This window comes from Corvus cornix, chromosome 4, assembly GCF_000738735.6.
Source record: "Corvus cornix cornix isolate S_Up_H32 chromosome 4, ASM73873v5, whole genome shotgun sequence".
NCBI classification, from domain to species: Eukaryota; Metazoa; Chordata; class Aves; order Passeriformes; family Corvidae; genus Corvus; species Corvus cornix.
Window position 1 is genome coordinate 65,928,764 of NC_046334.1, and position 24,834 is coordinate 65,953,597.

The 24,834-nt window shown below is 42.1% G+C and overlaps 2 protein-coding genes across 6 annotated transcripts; both read left to right on the forward strand.

Moving 5' to 3' along the window:
- Positions 1–293: 293 nt before the first annotated feature.
- On the forward strand, positions 294–11,121 carry TMEM129 (transmembrane protein 129, E3 ubiquitin ligase). Its single transcript, XM_010402212.3, has 4 exons — positions 294–704; positions 1,804–2,278; positions 4,540–4,699; positions 7,235–11,121. Exons 1-4 carry the CDS (start codon positions 500–502, stop codon positions 7,481–7,483), a joined length of 1,089 nt encoding a protein of 362 aa, XP_010400514.2. The 5' UTR covers positions 294–499; the 3' UTR covers positions 7,484–11,121.
- A 1,503-nt stretch (positions 11,122–12,624) lies between these two features.
- On the forward strand, positions 12,625–23,416 carry LOC104690793 (histone RNA hairpin-binding protein-like). Of its 5 annotated transcripts, none has more exons than XM_039551392.1 (12): positions 12,625–12,727; positions 14,281–14,397; positions 15,637–15,741; positions 16,095–16,226; positions 16,907–17,056; positions 17,866–18,003; positions 18,605–18,721; positions 19,121–19,228; positions 19,733–19,846; positions 20,195–20,308; positions 21,061–21,252; positions 22,096–23,416. In XM_039551392.1, the coding sequence occupies exons 1-10, from the start codon at positions 12,675–12,677 to the stop codon at positions 20,298–20,300; spliced, it is 1,140 nt and encodes a 379-aa protein (XP_039407326.1). In that variant the 5' UTR covers positions 12,625–12,674; the 3' UTR covers positions 20,301–20,308; positions 21,061–21,252; positions 22,096–23,416. The 5 variants fall into 5 exon arrangements, with proteins under 5 accessions (XP_039407326.1, XP_039407327.1, XP_039407328.1 ...); XM_039551393.1 differs by having other exon boundaries at positions 21,078–21,252; XM_039551394.1 differs by having other exon boundaries at positions 21,110–21,252.
- Positions 23,417–24,834: the final 1,418 nt, after the last annotated feature.

Consider the following 24,834-nt stretch of genomic DNA (forward strand, 5'->3'; position numbering starts at 1 on the left):
ATGCTGCCCTCATCCAACAGAGCTCTTTTACGGTCATGAAGAACTGGAATCGGTTCCTTCTGCCAGGCCTGTGGAGCATGACCTCGAGCGCGTACAATGCCGGAGGCCAGCCGCGGGCAGGGGCTGCGTGTCCCGGCCGGGCTGGGCGGGCGCGGGGCGAAGGCGAGGCCCGGATCCCGGCTGGAGCGGGGACGTGGCTCGGGGCTCGGGGCCAAGCAGGCGCGGAGGGGCGGAGGAGAGGGAGGAGATGGATGGAGGGGCGGGGACCATCAGTGCGAGGGGAGGCGGGTCCCGCCCCGGCGGCCCCGCCAGCCCGGCAGCGCCCGCGCTGCGCATCCGGGGTTGCGGCGGGAACTACCGCTGGAACTACCGCTGGAGCATCCGGGCCGAAGCGGGAAGTACCGCTGGAGCGGCGGGAAGTACCGCTCCCCGCTGGAGCATCCGGGGGCGCAGCGGGAACTGCCGCTCCCGGGGACCCCGGCGCCCGGTGGGGCGCAGCATGGAGAGCCCCGCGGTGACCTTCACGCTGGCCTACCTGGTGTTCGCCGTGTGCTTCGTGTTCCCGCCCGACGAGGTGCGCTCGGCGGGGCTGACGGTGCAGAGCCTGCTGTCCGCCTGGCTGGGCAGCGAGGACGCGGCCTTCGTGCAGTACCACCTGCGGCGCAGCACCGGCACGCTGCTGGCGCACTCCCTGCTGCCCCTGGGTGAGTAGCGCTCCGGCTGCCTTGGAATGTGCACCCCGAGCTTTGTAACCAGCTGGCTGCACCGCGGCACGCGCACCCACAAAGGAATTGCAGTTTAAGTACAGAATGGGGAAGGAGATGCTGGAAAGGAGCGCCGCGGAAGGGACCGGGGGGTCCAGGTCGATGGAAAGTTGAATGTGAGTGAGCAGTGCCTCGGCAGCCGGGAGGGACATCCCTGTCCTGGGGGGCATCAGGCACAGCATCGACAGCCGGACAAGGGAGGGGATTGTCCCGCTCTGCTCTGGGCTGGCGCGGCCTCACCTCGAGCGCTGGGGGCAGCTTTGGACACCACAATATAAGAAAGACATTAAATTATTAGAGAGTGTCCAAAGGAAGGCAACCAAGACGGTGAAGAGCCTTGAGTGGCTGAGGGCACTTGGTCTGTTCAGCCTGGAGGAGACTGAGGGGAGACCTCATTGCAGTTACAACTTCCCATGAGAGGAAGAGGAGGGGCAGACACTGATCTCTGCTCTGTGGTGACAGTGACAGGACCCGAGGGAATGACCTGAAGTTGTGTCAGGGGAGGTTTAGGTTGGATATTAGAAAAATGCTCCACCCCCAGAGGGTGGCTGGGCACTGGAACAGGCTCCCCAGGGCAATGGTCACAGCACCAAGCCTCTCAGAGTTCAAGGAGTGTTTGGACAATGCTCTCATGCACATGGTGTGACTCTTGGGGTGTCCTGTGCAGGGCTAAGTGTTGTATCCTTGTGAGTCCCTTCCAACTCATCATCTTCTGTGATTCTGTGTTTTAACCAGAGAATGCAAATTGGCTTCCTTTAGCCATATAATTCTCCTAAAATTAAGTGGCATCTCGCAGGTAATTTTATTCAATCAGCAAATTCAAATCAGGTTTGTTTAGCTACATAATTCTGGTAAAAATAAGTGGTGCTTAAGAATTTACCTTCGATTGCTTAAGACAAGAGGCTTGAATTTGAAGTCATCCAGAAGTACAGTACCTCTCCTGGAGCTGAGCTCACTGGTTAGATAACCATATGATTCAGGGCTATGTGTTTTTGCAGGTACTTAATTGTTTTCTGAAAGTAAGTTTTTTTCCTTGCAGGTTATTATCTTGGTATGTGCTTTGCTGCACCTGAAAAACATCTTTGCTTTTTCTACCTGGCTTCAAAAGAATGGAAAACTTTCTTCTTCTTCGCAGTTCTCCTCCCAGCAATCACTAGTGCCCTGGCATATTACTGGTCACGGAAGGGTTGGAATAATCATCCACTAGCCCGGACACTTGCTGTTCATGCTCTCCCGCAGTCGGGTTGGAGGGCAGTAGCTTCTTCCATCAACACAGAATTCAGGAGAATCGACAAATTCGCTACTGGAGCGCCAGGAGCAAGGGTGATCGTTACAGACACATGGGTGATTAAAGTGACCACCTACTGTTTACATGTTGCCCAGCAGCAGGACATTCACTTGACGGTGACAGACTCCAGACAGCATGAACTCACCCCAGACTCCAACGTGCCTGTGCAGTTCCTCACCATCCGAGTTGCCAGTGTTAATCCCTATGTGAAGGCATTCGATATCCGGTAAAACAACTGCTAAACCTGTTATGTTACATGTGTGCTGTTGGATGTTGCCGATGGAGCGCTTTTGTGCCTGATCTGGAGACTCCCTGGTCTCATCCCTTCCCTTTTGCTCCCTGCTTGGTGTTCTGAGGTGCTGGCCATGTGCAGTGCTGCCATGCAGTGCAGGGAAGGTTGTTTAGGAAGCTTTGTACACGTGCAGCATTGAATACACAACGGATAAACAAAGGGATTGCCCTCTTTGATCCATTCTTAGGGAGAGGATTGTGCTGGATGCAGAAAGAAGTAACTGGATAAAATTAGGTGAGAGATGGAGAACAGGAATGAAAGGTAGAATTTTTGGTCTTCCAAATTTTGGGTGAAGAGAAATAGCTATTTGTCTAAAACTGTGTGTTGTTCACCCACAACTTTGGATTTTTCCTTGTGCTTAAGGCTCATAATTTTATCACTGCTCAGAAGAGCTCTCACTGAGCTACTGCCCCTAAAGCAAGGAAGTAATATTGGTCCTTTTCTGATTTATGTGCTCTCATAGCAGTAAATCATAGCAAACGTGGACTGTTAGGGCTTGTTTTGGAAGGGCCCATGCTGTTTATCTCAGCAGTCTCTCTGTGTAACCAGGCTAAAGAACTAGTTCTGCAGAAACCTCTGAGTAGAAGGGTGCTAAACTCTTTGTTGTTGTGTTACTAAGAGCCATGTTAGTGCTCCTAAAACTATATTTGAAAAGGTATTTGAGTGTCTTTTTGCTGTAAATTTGTATGTCAGGAGCATTTATTAGGTAATTAGGTAATTAAAAGCAGACAGATCACCAGACTTGTAGGTGTGCAGTGGGGCAAGCACGAGGAAGGCAAAGAGGTGATTATGGTAGAGATGCAGGTGAACAGAACTCAGAACAAGAGGTTAGTTAAGGTAAGCATGACAATCCTAAGAAAAGAGACTTTTATAGACCTGTGAGAGTGGTGACCAAATGAGTATTATACAACTAATGATTTTCTTCTGCAAGCACTTCAGTGCCAGAGTGGTAAAACTACATCCCCAGCTGAGAAAATCATAACTTGTTTGACAATTCCTTTTAGAGAAAAAAGTCCTAACCCCAAAATGTATTTTGTAGCTAAACAGAATAGCGTCAGGAACAGTGTTTAAAAGCTGTTCTAATAAGATGTCAGAAATAGTAAATCTCTGCTAGAATGTAGCAGAATCATACAGGATCATTGCATGTATCCAGAATCAGAATCAAATACGGTGAGATGTTTCTGGAGGAAAAATGTTTTTGTGCAGGTGGGCCATGTTTTCCTGCATGTTCAGTGCGAATTGTTCCTCTGGATATAAAGGTCCCTGTGATTTTCACGGACAGCATCTGTTAACAAATGACATTATCCTGTAGCAGTAAAAACAATGGAGACCACTGGGAGCTAGAGCTAAGCCAGCCTTGCATTGTGCTGGGCTCTGGGAACTCAGTGAGTGGTAGGAAAATGAGGGCAGTCTTCCCAGGACTTCTCCATGAAAGCTGTTTCATGAGTAGAAGCATTGAGCCTGGAGAGTTCTGACACTACAGTTCAGAACTCTTACCATAAAAAGGGATGACAACAGGGATATGTCACTGCAGGGTCTGTGTGAGGTCTCAGGTGCCACTTGAGTGCTGTGGGCATCACTTTAATTTACAGGAGCAGCTGGTGTGGAACACAGCTTGTTGCAGCCTTAAATCAGTAGTGGTTTGTCACCTTTGTGAAATTTCTGGATTTACCTAAAATTGTATCATAAAATCACAGAACCTGATAGATTGACATTCTTCTGCTACTTATGTAGTACTATATCACCTTGTGATGCCTGCTGCATGATACAACTAATTTCTGTCCTCAGGCGTTTAGAAACGAGAATTTAGATATAGTCTAAGTAAAAGGGGTGACAGAAGTGGTGCAAACAGCACTTTGCAGTTAATGCATGATTTTGTTCATGTTGATTACTTCAAAAGCCTTCCTTTGTTTTTGTATGATGTTTTAGCTGATCTCTGACATACCCTGCTGGCAATCTTATACAGATATGAATGAGGACAGCGTGTTCTGTTGACCAAGTTCTGCCAAAACCAGTAACTAAACAGCAAAAGGAAACAAGAAAAGACAATGCTGTGTATTTATTCTGACTAATAACTACCAGCCTAAATAGCTTTTCTGTGGATTCACTTCCTTGATGTTAACCTCTGCAAGGTACTATCGAGGTGTTTGGGTGGATAATCATGGTAACATTTTGCTCCATCTTTTCTTCTTCAGGTTGAACTCCACAGAGTATGGGGAGCTCCGGGAGAAGCTCCGTGCTCCTATCAGCAATGCAGCTAATGTTGTGATCCATCAAAGCCTTAGTGATTTATTTTTAGAAACCTTTACATCTCTGGTGGAAATAAACCAGACATACCACGTTCCAAGCACTCAGGTGAGACTTTCTATCCATGTGAGACTGTAATAATTATACTTTCAATATAGATGAGCCCGTGATTACTGTGCAATTGATAAATGTTTACCTAGGGCCATCTCCGGCGAATTACTAAGAGAATTCATTATTATGGAGTTAACAAAAAGGTTTTACTAAAAATATTGATTAAACTATGAATGATGATTAAATTATAATTATCATGTGATTACTGCTTAATAATCCTCATTTAATAATTAAGCAGTATTCAGTCATTAATTAAATAGTAATTGAACAGCAGTCAAACACTCTACTACTCACTACACTTCTAATAATTCAGCTACCTTGCATACAATATGTTTTAGATCTAATATAAACTGTCACCTTGCTGTAGATAACAGATAGCAGGTAGGGAATCTCTTGACCTCAAGAGGTAAACCTTGAGAGGTGTCCTACCTACCTGAGCCTGCCCTGCAGGAGAGCTCCATGGGCTTGGGGGCTGCAGTCACTTAGAGAGTGACGGGTGGTTAAACTGCCCCTTGGTGAGGGTGTGCAGCTGTAGGACTTACAGTTTCATCTCACTGGCCCCTCATAAGACATGGCCTGAATTCCTTAGCTTCTTCAGAAGATACAGCCAAGGACAATTTCTTAGGGTCTGCACAGCCAGGCTGACTCCAGTCAGGCCTCCTGGTCAGTGATGCCAGAAACACAAGTGCTCTTTGCTCAGTCAGGGTGATGCTTCCCTCTCAAATGCTCACCTGCTGTCTCAGTAAACATGTCATAAATGTAGCTCTGGCTGCTGCTTCTGTTCCTGCTATGAGGAGACAAGCTGTATTGTGAGCATTATGGTATTAAGACATGAGAAATAACACAGTGAAATAAAGTCCACTGTAATAATTTCCATAAAAATGTTACATGAACACATTTGGAAATGATGACATTGCACTTGTAGAAAGTTTATGGGGAGCCAGAGTCACAGCTGCTATTGCTGTTCTTTAGGCAGTTTGCTCCAGTACAGCTTGCTTTTCTAGACTGCCAGGTTTTGCTGGACCTTCTGCTGAAATAAACTAATGATTCTTAATTGGGATTTGTTTTAGCTATAATTATTATGGCCACTATTATATGGTGTTAATTATAACAGCATAGAGTCCTACCTCCAGTAATACTCGCAGAGACCTGGTCATTATTATACTTGTGCAGCAGTCAGAAGTGTGACTGGAGCACTGTCCAGTGTACCAGGGGAAACCAGTTAAACCAGTACTGGTGACCCTGCAGGGAGTTTGGGTCCAGTGATTCAGCTAATGGAATGAGGGGTTGGTATCTTTGGTAGTGTTGTGCAGTTTATATGGTTCATGAACTAGCTAAAATAAAACTGGATCAGGTGTGTCTGCACATCATGTTGTGTGTTCTGATTGCAATGCGAGCAAAAAGATGTTCACAATAAAGAGAAGATACTAAAGCTGCTTTCTTGCAGAGCATTTCATTTGTGACACATTTAAGTGGCAGCTGAGCTACTGAACTTGGGTTTGACGTTGAGTGATAAATGACACCAGAGATTATGATAAGGATGTTAAAAATACAACACTGAATTTTGCCCTATTTTGAAGCTCCATGAATATGTTGAAAAAGTTAGTTAATCTTTCTATGCTAGAATTTTTCCTGCTTAAAACCTGAGATAAGACCTAATTTCACAAGTTAAAGCTGAGTGGCTTGTGTTCAATCTGGATCTGATCCACAGCCAGCTGCCAGTGCAGCTGAGCAGACACTTGAGCTGACAAGGGAAGAGTCACTGGAGATGGGAACTAGAGACCACAGAGAGAGCTGGTTTTTGTTCCACCAGTAGCAGTATGAAGATTCAGGTCTCCATGCCTATTCAGTGTGCTGTCTTTTGAACTTTGTCAAGTTCTTGGACAGCTGGAAGACATGTGGGAAATGCTAATTATTGTTTATTAATTGTAAAACACTTCATAGCAAGATGATGTCCCCATATGCAGCTGCAAGTTCATGTGTCATAATTAACTGTGGGGGAAATCAGTTATTCCAATATTATCCAAGAAAAATTAAGTAAGTTTCTAGACCTTCAGGATGAGTGTCCTTGTGTTCAGTACAGCCCTGGTTTCCTCTTTTATGTCTCTTACTTAGAAAGATGGAAGATAGGAACAGCCATTTGCTGTTTTAAGTGGTAAGAACTGTTTGCTTGGTTTGTTTTCCTTACTTTATATTGGTAGTTTTTTTAAAAAATAGTTTGAATGACAAAGCTGGCTGCTTGCTTACCTTGCTGTGGCTGCTGGAAGCTCTTCAGAGAGTGAAAGAATGTTTATTTTTCAGTAATTTTTGTTTAATCATTAGTCTCATACAGCAGTTCTGGGTTTTCTGTTCAAAGAGAAGCTTTGCTGTCATTAATTAGAGAGTGTTCTAATAAAACCACTTGATATCCTCTGGTGGGGCAGTTCTGCCTTGATTATTCTGGCACAGATGATTTTCTAAATGCCTTTGAAGAGCAGTTACAGGACCCATTCTGTGCAGTTCACAATTTTGATGTTTTTTCTCCTCCCTCAGGAGCTGGAGCCATGCATAGGGTGTATGCAGACTATTGCTAACATCAAGCTCATCAAGAACTGCCAGGAGCCGAACGAGGGGGAATGCCAGCAGTGCTACTGCCGGCCCATGTGGTGCCTCACCTGCATGGGCAAGTGGTTTGCCAGCAGACAGGACCAGCAGCACCCAGAGACCTGGCTGTCAAGCCAAGTGCCTTGCCCGACTTGCCGAGCCAAATTTTGCATTCTAGATGTTTGCCTAATACGATGAGTAGTACTTGGGTACTTTTTCAGTTTGACTGAGTTTCATAGTGGGTTTGGTTAAAGGCCTGCTAGATCTGTTTCTGAGACTTCATGTTCTACCAGGGTACAGACTCTAAGGGTTTCTTTTACAGTGTTGAAAACAGATGTAAATCTTTTCAGTCCTTTTCCACTTTTACCTGTGGATTTTACTCACCTGATGTTAGCTTCTGGGTTTTAATTTTGTTTAAACTCCTATTTTCTTTTCTTACATTTTGGATGGAATAAGGTTATCCTTCTATATTTGCAGTACTGTTGTCTTTTCAGGTTTTACCGTAGGTTAAATTCTTTACATTTTTAAATTTAACGTGGGTTTTGATTCTTTAATAAAGGGCTAACTGAGAAAATTGCTTTGGTTAGACTTCATTTATAATTTTGTTATTCTTTAATCCAGTTGTAAAGTTATTATTAATCTTTGCAGTTGTTCTCCAAAGAAGTGTATCAGTTGTGTCCCTTCAGCTGCTCCTCTCCACTCATAAAGGGTTGTAGTGAGCTAAGAAATGTAATTCCTGAAGATTTACAAGTCCTGTATGGACCTTTTATTCCATTAATTTGCCTCTAGCATACATTTTGATGGATGTCTTTTTTTCAAACAACAGAAGGATTTGTCAACATAACCCATTTACCTACACTGCTAATTTATGGTTAAATCTGTTGGTTTCCAGGAGCTATATTGCTTAGGGTTTCAATACTCTTTAGGTGATGGGACTTTTTTTATATACATTGGAAGGGAGTGCAGCAAACATCTGAGCTTTAATTTGTAAATTAAAATCACAGGTGGGTCAAATAGAGAAAGGAATACTTTAAAGCTTTGGTGTACGAGAACAAAAGCTCTTAGTACTTCCCACCTGAATAATCAAAAGGATCTTACCAGTAAATCATGGGCAGAGGTGACGTTTGAGCAGGAACAACAAGTGGTAGGATGTAAAAATGTACAAGTATTGGAAGCACAGCCATGGAACATTACATGAGTCTCAGCTGAGCTGCAGGTGGTGAATGCACCCACCTCCACTTGGAGTCAGCCAGGAAATGGTTACAAATGCGGCTGCAAGCAAGAATTCAGAGAGGGGTAAGGAATTGAAAACAGATCTGACAGCATCTCTTGAAAACTAACATTTATGTTATACTGTTGGTGTTGAATTCTAACTTTGGATTTTTTAAATAACATTCATTTGTAAAAATCCAAACTGGTTGAGTTCAAGGACACTAACTGTTCCAGCATATCTCAGTTGCTCTATGTACAACATCTACTATGCAAGTATCTAAACTACCTATTAATAACAGTGGCTTCTCTGTTTTTCATTAACTGTTGTTTTAAATTGTATAAAGTGAGAATTTGACAGTGAGACAGGTAGTATGGATTTGTCTCTTTCCCAAAGAGATCTTCAGTGGCATGTCACTCTTCATCTGAATAGAACTAAATTGAGTTCTGGAGTTTCAGACAGATTTGTTGGCAAGTCTGAAAACTAATAAAAAAATCTAGGAGCTGATCAGCAATTGAATTTAAAATATTTTCCAGTACTTCTGTGGGAAATAATTTCTAGATTTAAAATGGTCTCTGCAGGATTTTTCAACTTTTGGAAGATTCTTACAGGGCCGGGTGGTGTTGTCTGACATGCACCTATCACTACACAGCAGCCTTTACAAATAAGCATTTTGTAACATTTGCTTCTGGAAAGTTTACATAATGTGGCATGGATACAAGGGACGTGGCCCTTGAAACAGTTGCAGAAGAGAGGGTAGGATTTTGGAGCTGTGGTTTTGCCACCACCAGTCATTCAGTTCCTACAGCACTTTGCCTGTTTGGAATAAAAATATTTATTGTAAAGAATGTGAAGCTAAAATCATAAAGGCCTTGAGGAACTTAGATAATAGATACATGTAGTTGCAGATGGTTTTATAGAAAACCAGGTCAGTTGCCAACAGTATTCCATGTAATAAAAGCTTTAAACTCCTAATTGCTCTTGCAGTGGAATCTACTCTGAATTGACTGGAAGTTTTCACTTCAGTGGAACTTTGCTTTTGTTCATCTTACCTCTTTTGTCAGTATAAAAGTATGACAGAGTAACAGTCATAAATGTATGAGACCCTTGCATCTTTTAATGCTCTGTCCACAAAAGTGCCTCTTAGAAAACTTAGTAATAATTACTGAAACAAAATTATGATTTATGTTAATTATAGTACCTGACTTAAATTCCTTAAAACAAGTAGTTTTCCTCAGGTTTAAATTCTCAAAGTAATCTGAGATGCCTCCAACGTTTGTGAGCTTCTTAAAGGCTGTGTTAGAGAAACAACTTGTTAAAAATCCATATGAACATGAAAATAATAGAGTACAAAAATAGGCATTTGTATTCATGATAGCTTCAGGTTATCATGCGAAGAGCCACATGCACATATAGGGCCATTTCTAGAGAAGATGCTCTCTGTTTGCAGTAAAGAACACACCATTGCCCCCACATAATCTTGGTACATTTCTTAAATATGAGGATAGGGTTTAGAATCAGTTTTCTTACAGCATTATGTATAAAAAAAAAATAAAAAAATTTAAAAACTAAGTAATGCAAGTGGCTAAAATATTTACTGAAAGAATTTTCTTTTTTATTATTGTGTGTAAATCACTAAGAGCTATTTAGTATTGCATTTCCAGCTATGTGTGTGCTTTTCCACATCACTGACTTGTGGGTGGGCAATGTTAGTAATCTGAAGTATATTATATAAATGTGATGTCATTAAACTAAAGAAAATCTGTGGGTGGACTCTGTCAGTATAAATACCCCATATGAGCATATCATGTGTAGCCCAAATTTCCTGGTGTGCTGCAGCTCAACAGGTCTTTCTCAACACATGGGTCATGGCTATATTATTTATTTCCACATTGTATTACTTCTGTAATTGTAGTGTTCCAGAAGATACTGAGAAAATACATTATCTTTTGGTTTTTTTAGGTTAACATAATTTGTCAACCCCAAAAAGACATTTTTTTCCAAGCAAGAGATATTTTTAATCCAGTATATGAATAGTTTTTCTACCATGAGGTTTGGCATAGCTTGAAACCAAAATACCAGATTATCATGTGATCTCTTCAGTATTTTTACTTGAAACTGGACCAAGTTGCCCAGAGAAGTTGTGGCTGCCCCATTATTGGAAGTGCTAAGGGGATTGAATGAGACTTTGAGCAACTTGGTCTAGTGGAAGGTGTCCCTGCCTATGGCAGGGGGTTGGAACTGGATGGTCTTTAAGGTCCCTTCCAAAACAAACCTTTTCTGTGATTTCGTAAAACTAGTTAGATTGCAGCTAAGCACCATTCCAGTCAGGACAAACCTCAGTAAGACTGTGGTTCTCAGTGCAATTTTTAAAGAAGTGTTGTTGACTTTGAGCTGTTGAAGGAGTTGAGTAATAAATACTCAAGCTCTTACATGGATTACAAGACATTTTCTTCCAAAGACATACTGCAGGATTTCTTATTTGTGGTTTTTGGTGGTTCTTTTGCTAGATAGCTTACCTGTTTAACAGTATTATTTGGAGAGCCCTTAAGGAAAAGGTTTAATGAATACATGCAGTTAATCTTAAAACTCTCTGAAGAGCTGAATAAAAATACGATTGATTCTTTGTAAGAGTTCTGGTTTTAATTTTAAAGTTATGTTTACCAGGTAAAACCTTACATGGGTGGAAATCAATCTGACTTACTTGTATGCAATGTCTTATCTGAGAACATGGGAATAAATAAAAATAGGGCTTAAATTCTCCTGAAGGGGTACATGGGAAGTCGTTCTTGGACGGATTTTCCTACTACAACCTGAATGCAGAGAGTTGCATAAATGGAAGAAGGTGTGTATGAAATCTAAATAAGAACCTCAGGAAAAAAACCTCCAATGACTTTTCACAACTACCAGATGGGAAGGAGTGACATTGGATGTCATGAAATCAGCAGGGGCAATGATGAAAAATTTGTCTTTCCAAGGGAGCACTGGCATGCAGCAATGGTGTGTCCTATATTAAACATTTATTTTATCGTCATCGTGCTCAGATTTATTACCAAGCAACAGCAATAAAGAATCTTACCACATTCCTGTAGTAGAGGACCTACTGGAGTGAGTCCAGAGGAGAACGATGAAGATGTTCAGAGGGCTGGAGCACCACTGGTAGGAGAGAGCAGGAGGTGTTCAGCCTGGAGGAGAGAAAGCTCCAGGGAGACCTTGGAGTTCAGCACTTTGCAGTACCTAAGGGTCTCCAAGAGAGCTGGAGAGGGACTTTTGGCAAGGCCATGGCATGATAGGACAAGGGGGGAATGGCTTTAAACTGAAAGAGAGTAGGTTCAGATTAGTTATAAGGAGGAGATTGTTTACTGTGAGGGTGGTGAGGCATTGAAACAGGTTGCTCAGAGAAGCTGTGGATGCCCCATCCCTGGAAGGGATCCTGTTCCAGGCCAGGTTGGAGGGATCTAGGGGAAGGCATCCCTGCCCATGACAGGGGCGTTGGAAGTAGATTATCTTTAGGGTCCCTTCCAACAAACCATTCTATGATTTTAAAAACTGGTTAGTCTGCAGCTAAGTACCATTCCAGTCAGGACAGTATATAGTAAGAATAAAGTTCTGTGTGCCATTTCTTAAGAAATGTTTGTTGACTTTGAGCTGTTTAAGGAGTCGAGATATAAATACTGGAGCAAATTATCTTTAAGGTCCTTTCCAAATCAAGCTGTTCTATGATTCCATTAATGGTATGGAATGTGGGTCACATTCCTGTAGACTGTAAATTGTCGTGGCCACTAACCCCTCACGACGTCTAGCAGGAAACTACCTTGTCCCAAAACGAATCCTTGGCTATTGCGTGAGGTAACGCCGTGATGTGGGAGCTGGGTTTTCCCTAGATTTGCGAGCGGAGTGGGCCGGGGAATGCAGCCGCAGGGAGATGACGAGAGGGCAGTGGCGCCCTCGGTGTGAGGGAAGCTGTGCCCAGACCCTCACAGGGGCGCAGGACGCGCCCCTTTCCTCCGGTAACACCGACCAGGGCCCCGCACGAACAGCCCCGTCCCGGCTCCCCCGGCTGCGGCAGCGCCCGAGCGCGCCTGCGCTCCCCGCGGGAGGACGGGCCGCGCCTGCGCTGCCGCTGAGCCGGGGCCGGAGCTGGGGCCATGTTCGGCGGGGCCGCCGCCCGCCTCAGCCATGTCCGGCGGGCCGCGCCGCCCGGGCTCAGCGGAGCCGGGCGGGCTGCGCAGGTGGGAGCGGCCGCGGGGGGACGGGGGACGGGGCGGGCATCGCCCTGCTGGGCGGGCGGGGGTGCCGCGCTGCCTGTCCCAGGGCGGCTCCGGGGGCAGCTGCTGGCTATGCAGCCGTGGCAGCCCGTGCTCCTCCGCCAGACGGCCCCTTCTCCTGCGGCCTCGGCCCCTTGCAGGAGCTCTTTCGGCCTCCTCTGCCGGTGGCGAGTGAGGGACCAGCTGCCCGGGCAGGCGAGGCACCCCAGCCCGGCTGGGAGCACGGCGGCTTGGCTTCAGACTGGAGTGGGCGGGCAGTGCAAAGCAAATACCGGAATGTTTTTAAAAGGCATAGTTTTCGGTTGTCATTTCCCCTTACGTTTTCAAACAGTGTCGTACTTACGACATGTGTTGTAGTGTACCTAAGCTGGTGTGCTTTTTAAAAATTTTTCTTTCAAGTCATTAAATCGAGTAATTGCTGAAGGTGGTCAGAGAAGGGTTTTATCCATTCACTGTCTTGGCGAAAACCGAGCGGGTTTGGAAGCGTCCTTCTGCCTGGGTCTGTGATTCGGAGGGAGCTGTTTGTGCTGTGTGTTGTTGGTAACTTCGAGCCTCTGGGAGTAGGAAACTCCCAAAGCCAGGCAGGGTGGAGGAGGAAGGGAAAGCAAACATGAGTGCTTAACCCAGGAGTAAAATGTGAAAAATCCTTCCTTCCCTCTCCCTTGTTTAGTTACGCGCAGAGAGCTGGCACGTACAGAGCAGTGTGTTTGCTGTTACACACACAGAAACACCGTGTATTTACAGTGCAGAGGCTGCAGTACCCGGTCGCTCTCTCGAGCAGGTGTGGTGGGGGATCTGCAGGTGTGGTCCTCAGCCCAGAAGCCAGGTCTGGTGTTAGTAGATGCTGCGATTGTGTTTTGTTTAGTAACCCGTCATTTAACATGTCAAAGCCGCCAGAATCGAGGAGGAAAATGTAGAGAACTCAACCCTTAAGCAATCCTTGGCTGACCCACCAGCGTGTTGCAAGCACTACAGTCAGATCCCAGGCTTCCTTGTGAGGGCTCTGCAGCCATGTCTGGTCAAGAATTTCCTGGGTAAAGGTGTTTCCACATAAACATTTGACCTACTTCTCCTTAGCCATTGCATTGAAGTGTAGTTCCTGAATTTGGCTTTTCCGTGAATTTACTACGGGATGGGGCAGTAAATAAATGTCAGGTAGTGCACTGCTGCCGGAGGATGGTCTGTGGATGTTGGCACATGTCCACAGGTCTATAAATACTGGTGACAGTCCTCAGTTAGGTTTTTTCTCCCACCATTTTGTCTGCAAATAGAGTATATGTTTGGTTGTTTAAATAATAATGGTTTATTTGAAAATGTTGATGTCTTAATTGCATTAATCAAAGACATTTTCTCAGCAATTGCACTGTCTAACATCTTTGTTAAGTAAATGTTTCCTGAATAAGTTGAGGTAAATCACATATCTGTATGCCAAATCAGATTGTCCATATTTGTTTTTTATGGGCAATGTTCAGTGACTACCAGTGACTTGATTTCAGATGAAAATTCTTGTTTTCTAGTTCTGTGCAGCATCCACACTGCTGGCATCAAGAACAGGAATATAGAAGCTGGAAGCATTCAGATTCTTTGGTGCTTGAGGAATATCAGTGTGGCCATTCAGGCCATTGGCTGGACAGGTGAGGAATAAATGTGAATTTTCTTTACGTCTCCACTTTGCTACACTCTTCTTTAGGACTCCAAGAAAAGCTTGGACATACTTAGGTTGAGTGTTTTCTTATAACAGAGTAGCACAGAGTTAGGAGATGATACCTGCATCGTGCCTGAAGAAGAACACCCAGTTTGTCTAATTGAAATACATGCCATGGTATTAGCAAGTATTCCAAATGAAAGGGAGAAATGCTATTTAGTGAAGCAGTAGGTTAAGCCCTTTATTGCTGAAGGCTTCAATATTAGTATAAAATTCCCAATGAAGCCATATGCTGTTATTTTCATACTTTGCTTATGCATCTTTATGTGTAAGTGTGGGCAGGCCATCTTTGTTCACTTCACAGTGCACTTGGTATATTCAGTTCTACTGCAGTTTTTAGTGAGCACCTTTTTTTTTTTCCCTACGGTTATTGAGGAAAATTTGAGATGAGATAGAATTTTATACATAGGTAATTCTAGGAATATTTTTCTTGGCTTTTGGATATTTTAGACTGAAGACCTACGGTGGAGGAAGTGGTTGAGACTTGTATCTTACAGTCTGATAGCAAGGGTGGAAAGTGGTGAGTGCTGAGATATGTGCAGAAAACTGAACAGAATGTAAGAGGAAATATTTTACTGAGGGTACATGAAAATATTTTTTTTATGTAATTCATACATTTCTGAATATTACGCTGTATGAAGGTGATTTTAATTTTTGATGGCATGTTTAATATTGTTTCTTTAATAAATTAATCTTTTGAAGACCTTAGGAAAGGCCTTGTGTTCAGGAGTGTTTTCTGTGTCTTTGATGTGGTCATAAAAAATACTAACGGTATGGCATGAGTGTGAGACTTAAGTGGATGTGCCAGCAGTGTTTTGTGTTTCTCTTTTGCTGAGTGGATATGTTCCTTTTCAGTGTGGAATCTTTGTCCTGTGTTAAAATGATGTTGTCAGCACGGATGGTAATTTCATCTGTTGATGTGAAACCATTTAGGGAAAGTAAGACTATCAGCTAAATCTGCTTCTGTATTACTTATATCACTTGTTAAATGTTGAGGCATTAAAATTGACAGAAGAGGGCAGGCTGAAGGTGACTTAGAACTGAAACAGAGGAGCATGCTTGTGGTTTTACAGTTGTGGAGTGGTTTTGTCCACTATTGATGTTTCTGTTCATTAACTGTGTTACAAGCAGCAAACATTCATGATGAATTCCCATTATTTTCTCTAAGCTCTACAGAACCAGAACATTCTAGACCTCTTTCCAGTTGCCCCAACTGGGAAGGTAGAATTGAAGAAGGCAAAACAATGAGGACATCAAATAAAAAAATCACAAAGTAGGTATTGAACTATTACTGCTTATTGTTGCATTGGTTTTAGCAATAACCATCTGATGATCTCTGACTACTTTACATGCATTAATGAATATTTGAAACACAGGCTGTTTCATATCAAGCCTGAAGGAAGCCTTAAGGAGGGAGTAGCACTGAGAAGTTTTATCTCAAAAGCTACTTGTGTGATCATTTGAGGTTCAGATTTGATTAGCACAGCTTTCATTTCTGTGAACCAGTGAGTTCAGAGTGGTGCTCACTGTCTATCAGTAAGAATACAGGCAGTTCTAGAATATGTTTATGTAACTTGTAAAACTATTAAGGTTCTTTTCAACTTAATTCTTACTTTTATTTTCAAGTTCTGTTGCAAGTGACTCTGCTAATCCAGCTGAATGGGAAACTGATGAAGTGGTCCTGAGGAGAAGACAAAAACAGATCAATTTTGGAAAGAATACCCTTGCATATGACAGATACCTTAAAGAAGTTCCAAAGTAAGTTGCACTGTGTTGCAGCTTTCCAAATGAACTCTTACTTGTTCCTGGTGTGTGTGTGTGTAAAACAGCACACAGCCTTAGTTCTCTTCAAATTCTTCCTCTAGTTTTTATTGCTGAGTGTGACATTATATGGTGCACGGTATCTCTGGGTAATTTGAGTCAGCTGTCCCAGCAGTTTTCCCTCTCAACTCAGTGTTCACCGTAAACTTAGTGTCTGTGGGATGGGGCAGGGCTGAATGGGGAAAGGAGAAGGCCTTGAAGCTGTGTGAGCACGAAGGTAACTCCATCCCAGCCAGACTGGGTACAATACTAAATAAAAGAAGCTACACTTGACTCAGGAGAAATAAAGTTGAAGGAGGTGGAGGTTGGGATATTATTGAAGGAGTATGAGTTATGCTTCTGTTTTGTGTCTGTTCATGGGCAGTAGGGATCTGCTTTTGGCAGCTGTCAGAGAGCTGGACTGGATGAGCTTCCAGTCTGACTCAGAACATGATGGTTAGTTGTTGCTTTTGTGATCTATTTTTGGTAATGTCTTATATACATCTCAATTAAGTGTTTAAAAATATGAACTTTATTTATCAGACCACTGATGCCTGTGTGATCTGATGAGCTGAGGATTCTTTTTAAGGGAAAAACCTCCATGTTCTGAAATAATAAATCTTACTGTGTATTTACAGGGACCAGCGAATTCCAGGAGTTCACCCTAGAACTCCCAACAAGTTCAAGAAGTACAGCCGTAGGTCCTGGGACCAGCAGATCAGGCTGTGGAAGATAGCACTGCATGCCTGGGATCCTCCTGCTGAAGAAACCTGGGATCTGCAGCCAGTGTGTGTATATGGGTGAATTAAGTCGAGGCTTAAGGAATTTAAGGAGGGCTCTGTAGTTCCTTTAGAGCATTCCTGACTGGGAGAAAAAAGATCAGGCTCAGAAATGGGAGTCTCCTTGAATGCTTTGTTTTCCATTTGAATTCTGTTAGTCTTCAAGATACTCCCATTATTTAGTCTTAAGATTATCTGCAGTCAGGCATTTATGGGGAGGAAGGCATTTGGTCTGCCTGCAGAATGCATTCCTCCCCTTTGTCTTTACACTGGTGGGCACAAGGTAATATTACTTTTCTAGAAAGCGAGAGGCATAAGCACAAATTTGGTGATTACTGTTCCTTGACTGTGATAACCTTTCCTTCTTTCCTTTTCCTGATGTCATGGAACCATGTGTCTCCTACAGTAACAATATGTTAGAGGATTTGAGACGTTTAAAGTGAGAGAGAGATTTCTGTGCTCTCTTCAGGAGAGTGTCAGGTGCATTCAAGATGGAAATATTTTTATCTTTTCACAACTTTGAATTTCTGTAACAAGGCTAGCTCTGCTAATTGATACCACCTCATACTTTACACGATTTGGACTAGTAAATTGGGAGGAAAAGGGTGAATGGAGTTCTTGTAGCTTTGTAACTGCACTGTGTAAATAGTTTTACCTGTGTTGTAATTAACCTGTGGTAGAAGTTGCAGTTTTTATACCATTTGAGTGTCATATGAGATGAACTGTTAATTATTACTTCAGTTTAACTGTTTTCTAGTTGGAGCAGTAAGCCAGATGGGTAGTTTTTTAAAGCTTTTTTTTTCCCCTCCTGTTTTTAGTAGTACAGAACCTTCAGGTAGTTCCCAGGAACGGTTCTGCAAAGATGAGGATGCTTCTGGCTCCTTTGTGTTTGACGAAAAGCAGAAGAGAAATGAGTGTGAAGATGAATGCAGACAGACTGACTACATACCTGAGAGGTATGAGAGAAAACTTCTGTGCTTAACTTAGGGAAATAATTCAGTACGTGTCAGTTTTTTGTAGGAAATGTTTAATGTGGATGAGTAGTTAATGCTCAGCTCTGGAGTTTGGCACTTTTGCTGTTGAATGTAATCCATCAATGGTACAGAGCATTGAATGTGGAAAAATTACCAGCATTGCAGAATTACATGATATAACAGAAGGAAAGGCAGTATTTTTTCAGCTTCTTAGAGTACTGAGGTTTCTTTAGTCAGTGCTGGAATGTTCTGAAAGTAGAGGAGCTTTTTCAGAAGCAGGAGTCCCCTTCCTTAATAGCATCTTGCCTGTCTGCAGAACAGCAGGGAGGCTGACTCTGAAGTACCTTGTGCACTTCCCTGTTTACTGAAATCCTTTGTCCTGGGGGATGTGTGTGGAGCTCAAAATGGTTCTGCTTCCAAACCGTGAGCCATTTGCTCCATGTTCCTCTGTGTGACTGAAGAATCATACCTCAAAAGAAAACTTCCTCTGTAGCATATGCTATTATTTAGCAGAACTCTGATAAACATTTAGACATAGATAAAAAAATGTTATGTGTGTAAAATCTGTGTTTTATTTTTGTAGTTCCTGTTCTCCTGATTCTTCTCCAGTATGGAAACGCAGAAAAAGAAACAGTTCTGACTCCTCTGTGGTTTCAGAGAGCAAAAACCATTATCTGCAGATGTACCACACACTGGAAAGGTATGAAATTATTCTCCATATGGGAATTCATTGATACTACAAACTGCCTTTTGGAATATGACTAGTACTTTTCCCTCCATTTGTTAACAGCTTTAATTTCATCTAAAAATGTGTGCGATTTAATGAGGAATGGAAATCATGTCAGAATAATTGTGCTGTATGATAGCAATTATTTACAGTGGTCCATTGCAAGTGTCAGAAGACACAACACAGGGGGTTTTGTGTGTAGATTTAAGCAACACAAAGGGTTTTGGCAGTTTAGTAGACATTTCACACTAACCTTAGTAAAAAATGTTTATACAGGTGTGGTTTTGTGGTTTTTTTCTGTCCACTTAGCCCCCTTAAGAGGAGCTGTGTTACCCACATGCATGGATTCAGACCTTTTCGTTTTCTTTCCAGCCTTACTGACTCGGGACATCAGGAGGCTTTTTCAAAGTGCTCAGAGTGGGAAGCCTTAGGTGAAAAAGATGAAGTAGTGACAGTACAACAAAGTATAGGAATAACAAGGTAAATACCCCAGTGATTATGATGTTATTTCTGTTTATTGCTTATCCTGTAAAGGTGTTCCTTTTCCCTTTTCCCTTTTCCCTTTTCCCTTTTCCCTTTTCCCTTTTCCCTTTTCCCTTTTCCCTTTTCCCTTTTCCCTTTTCCCTTTCCCTTCCCTTTTCCCTTTTCCCTTTTCCCTTTCCCTTTTCCCTTTTCCCTTTTCCCTTCTTTTTTCTTTCCCTTTTTACATTTCCTCCAGCACATGGTATGTTTGGTTGTTAGTTCTCTTCTTTGAGCTTACTCAGCTTTTTCCACTCTGACTTTCCCATCTGTTGCTTTCTGCTCTCTGCCATCCCAGATAGTGCTGGAAAATGATAAGCCCCTTTCACATTCTGTCTTGTGGAAAGAATTGGAAGTTTGCCTCTCATTTCCTCAGCCTTTAAGAGCTGGAAGCTTGCTCTCTGTCTCCTTAGAGATTAAGTTGTTTTGTAGTGACAACAATGATAGTTTTTTGTTTTTATGCAGTGACCCAATTCCAGCCAGTTGTTCTTCAGGATGGAACAATCCAAAACAGAGGAAATCCAGCTTCTTTCTGCCTGACAGCAAGACTTGCAGAGACGCAGACTGCAGGCTGGAGAGGTATGAAATGCAGCTCATCAATTGGGGTTTGAGGGGTATTTTTTAATTAATTTTATAATTATAAATTATATTAATTTAGAAGCTTAGTTGCTTTCTTGCTGTAATTCAATCCAAGCTTTTATTATAAACATTGACTTTTTTTTTTTTTTTTTTTTTTTTTTTTTTTTTTTTGCTATTCTTCTTAGGGATGTTTTGGTTGATATTTATATGTTGTGTGGTAAAATTCTGTCCTTATGTTCTTTATGTTCTCATGTTACAGTCTGTGTTAATGGATTGTAGCTATTTAATATTTAAAAGTTACCATAATAAAGGCACTTAGTCTTTGGGTTTGGTTTTTTTTATTTGTAGACTTAAACTTTGTAGCAGTTTATTGGAAGGACATCAGTCAGAATACCCTGACAGAGGATGGGGAAGTGCAAATGCTGAAGATACAATATTGAGGAAAAAAATCTAAATACCAAAGTGAGTTTGTGCTGACTACTTACGTGACCTGTTCTGTTTCAGTAGCTCATCCACAGTATCGTTCTACAGAATCCAACTGTTCAGTTCAGGCAGATCAGTTTCTTTTTTATTCCTTTATTTTATTAGTGTTTTATCCCATCCTCTTGCACTTAATACAGCCCCTTAATTAAAAGATCTAATGCTTCAGACTTAGGAAATTGAAATTGTTACCTGTCCGCTAGAAGATGTGTTTTTATCACTCAAAAAATGCCAGTTTTTTCAATTATTTCAGTAGCACCTTTTCTGCCTCTTAATGTTTTTGTGATGAAGTTACAACTTGGCATTTGCAGCAGTAGATTTTAGTGAAAATTTTCTCTTGGACTGTAGATTCCTGTGGTGCATTAATAGGATGGATGGCAATCTGGGTAAAACAGGTTTTATTAGCAGGTAGTCTTTTGTGTAATTAGATTGCCTTTGAACTACATTTGATGCAGGCTCTGAAACATGGACTAGGATATAAATGTCTGTTAAACAGTGATCTTTGACTATTTTGCATAATAAAACTCATTTAGAATATGGCCAAAATTAGTTTTACACTTAGATTTTGGATTATAGCAGTATGAGGAAAAGGCAGCTAGAGCTTTTAAAAAACTATGCTGATGGCATTTTTCTTTTGACTTTATTGATTTTTAAGTTAAATTCTTTGAGCATGAATAAGATTTAACATGCATTCACTTCCCTAAAGTGCTAATTCAATATTTGAAAATATCTAGTCTTTCTTTGTATATAGAAGTATTGAAGAAGGAATTTCTCCTGTGACAGAAAAAAGACTTGAAGAATAGGAATGTAGTCTGAGACCAGCAGATCAAGTCTTGGAAAACTGGTGCTGTCATGTAGGATCTGCACTGAAAGAGGAAGATTTACAGTCAGCAGACGTGCAATCAACATAAGGTGAAATTATTCAGGTAAAAGAAGCATCTCTACGTCACAGTTAAGAGCCTTTCTGGTTTCCACATAGTTGATGCTTAGTGTTTTTTCAGTGGTCTTTGTTGTAAATAAGGCTGTATTAAGGAGTGTATATACTCAGTGGGTTTGTAAATATTTATGTTAGATGTAAAATGTATGAAGTGAATTAAATACCTTCTCTGTGGAGCAACACACTGGTTTTCTGGGATGGAAAGATCAGTATTTAGAGCAACATTGCCTTTAACCTTGGCTTTTAGGTGTGATGAGCTCTAATTCTCAAGTGTCAGGAACTTTATCTGTGGAAGTTTAATCTTGCTTGAAAACCAGATAGTGGGTTACATGATAGAATTCCACACTACCTTCCCTTGCTAAAAGAAGATTTGTCATAATCAGAAATAAATATGAATGTATCTGTTGCTTTGTGGGGAAAAACCTTAGTCAATAGGATATTTTTAAGATATGGCAGAAATTCATTAATTATAATTGAGATAAAAGTCTATTTTATGAATTAATGACATTTAGATGAAAATTATGTGAGTGGTTGAGAAAAATAGGCTCAGCTGCTTCCTTTTCTTCTTGACAAATACTTTAGGAATGTAGGGTATCTAGTACTGTATTTTCTCAGTAATTTATGTGTTCAAAATGTTCATACTAGCTGTAACACTTTCTTTGGTATGGACAATATGGGTTTCTCCTTTATACTGTGCTATAAGCTCACCATATGCAGTGCTCTCTTCCATTTACTGCTACTGTAATGCTACAGCTTAAAAGAGGAAATGTTTTGCTGTTACTGCCTGGATATAGCACATTTATAAAATGCTGTTACCTGCTTTTTTGTTTAGGTTTCTCCAGATCTTTATAAGGATAGATTGTTTCCTGCAAGCTGTGCCTCAAGTGTAAAACTTCAGATTTCATGAAGCCTGTGCTGCAATGACAATGGATGTTCCTTAAAGCTTTTGTGAGGACATTTCTGCTATGCCTGCATTGGCAGGTGACACGTGCATTATATTGCAAAGCTGCTTCAGGTGATGGATCCTGGCATTCCCTCTGGAGATCTTGTTCCTCAGAGTGTGCTGATGTTTCACCAGGAAATCGGTGAATTGACTTGACTCCAGCATCGAGTCAAACTGAAGAATGCCACCCCTCAAACCAAGGAACCCTCTCTGCTCCACTGGACCAGAATTGCACATCCAGCCCGAGGAACTCCTTCAAAGGAATGTAGATAATTTCAGCTTTCCTCCAGTCATTAAAGACAAGCTGTTAATAACTTTTGGATTGGGCAATCACCCATTTGGCCTATTTATTGTTCTCTGAGATGAATTAAGCTGGCATTTGCCTAAGCCAGGTGAGAGAAGAGAAAGGAAAGGTAGATGGTCTATCAAAATCAGACCCTTTTCTTGAAGGGGCTCAGTGACTTTTAGAACAGCAGCCAGCTTAAATACCTGGATTTTGCTTTTATGTGTGTTACAGCCTGACCCAAAGAGCCAGTCTACTGTTAAAGAGTGGGAGAGGATGTATTCAGTGCCTGTTGTTCCTACAACTATTGGGGATGAATAGCAGTGTTTGCAGGTGTGGAGCTGCTCTTGTCCAGGCTAAGGAATTGTGATGATGTTGGGATAAGCTCTCCTTTGTTTTACTCTGCCAGCACTGTGTGCAGAAGTTTGAAGTGAGAGCTGTGGCTACAGTAGTTTATACTAAATTCATGTGCCAGTTGCAAGAATTTTACAGTCCTTGTGTAGCATGTGCTGGGATACCAATGTCTGCTAGAGCTGGGAGTTGTCTCTACAGGGTTTGGTTTTGCTTTTCACCACAGTCTTCTGTGGGGCTGGAAGTACCCAGGGCCAAGAGCCCTTTGTGCTGCTGATTTGGAAATAAGCTGCTTCCCCAGGAACTACTCCCACTCCCAAAATGTTATTTCCAGGCATGCTCAGGCATTTTTCCCAACACAAGGGTGTATCAGTCACACACCACAGAGCACGGAGTGTGTGTGTGTGTACAAGGGAACATCTGTACAGCACTTTTCTAAGAAGTAATATTTAGAACCTTGTTGTTCCAGTGTGCATGCTTCCATGTGATTTATGGTGATTGTAAATAAAGGAATGTGTTACATTTTTGGCAATTTGCCTTTATGCAGAAGAATTAAAAACTTTAACTTTAAAAATCCTTGTTAGTCTGCTTTTGGGGTTGTGTTACCAGTTTGACTGTAAAAGGAATATGTGGGCCCAGTAGTCCTTTTTTGTTTGTTTTAGGGTGTTTTGTTTGTTTTGGATGATTTGCTTTTTTAGCCCTTGCTAAAAGGGGAAAGGAGGAGTCTTCAGAGATGAAAATTAGACTCTTGAAGGGATTCAATTCTGGTTGTGTCCAGCCCCTCATTTTGTGCTTAGGGCATGGTAACTTAGTGGAATGCAGCAGCTGGAGTCTCAGCACCCATTCTGCCATGGAAAGGTGTCCTGCTGGAGAAGATGGAACTGCTAGGTGAGAGTAATAGGCTGTGAAGAAATATTTAAACTCATCTTATGTATTTCATGAGTATTAAGAGCCTTTAAGCTTTTGCCTGAGATAGACAGGGCCTGCAGTGGATTTATGGACACATCTATAGGATTTGTAATTCAGCAGTCCTTAAAAGATCTTTGTATTTCTTGGTTGAAGATATTAGCCTAGACATAGCATAACCAATCTGCGTGTGGCAGTCAAATTTTGGGCAGATTTATTCCCAAATCCACATTCTGTATGCTTGGACAAGCTATGGTAGCACAAGGGAAGGAACGAAACAGCAGATGAGGTTTGAAGTCTGCTGAAGTCATTTCATGCAGTGATGTAGAACATCTACACTGGATGTAGAATCATCCTGTGTTCTAATTAGTAACCTCATTAGTGTAAACAGAGCAGTCAAAACTGGAACACAGCCTGTCCATGCACTTGTTTACCTACCCACGGCTGTCTGACACGGAGTTTACAACTGAGGTAAGCGAGCAGAAGTCTGGCACTCCACCCCCAGTTTTTCCTTTAATTTTACTCAATTAAATCTCCTCTGCATAAATCCGTGCTCAGTTTGTAATTAAGCCAAAATATACCCTGAACTTCAGCAGACAGGTCTCAGTTTCTGCCTAGAAGTGACAAGTGTCTTCTGTTGGCATGCTTCCACTGGGAGAATCTCCTTACAGATGATACATTATCTGTGCTTGTGGAAACCATCCTTCACTGGCAGTTCTGAAATGCCATGGGTTGTGTGTCCTTTGTTTCCTTTGTAAAACTCCTTTGAGGTCACAGCTGAGGATATCTCCTCCCCTTAAATTCCCACTGTGGTGTGAAACTGCTTTTCTGAAGGATTTTTGTTGCTGACAAGGACAGAAAGATGCAGTGCAGCTGTAATCCCTGAGCTGTGTCCCAGCAGATAGTTCTGGATAAAATGAATTTAATTTGTACGTAGTGTTATGCTAAAAGTACTGTGTAGCTTCCAGGCTGTAGCTGTTCTCTGTCTGGCTTGCTTGGATGTGTTCAGGTCATTGTTCTAGCTTGTGTCAGAGCCAGGCTGAAGGGAGGGGAGTTTGTGCACATTTTGAACCTCTGCTGTACTTCAA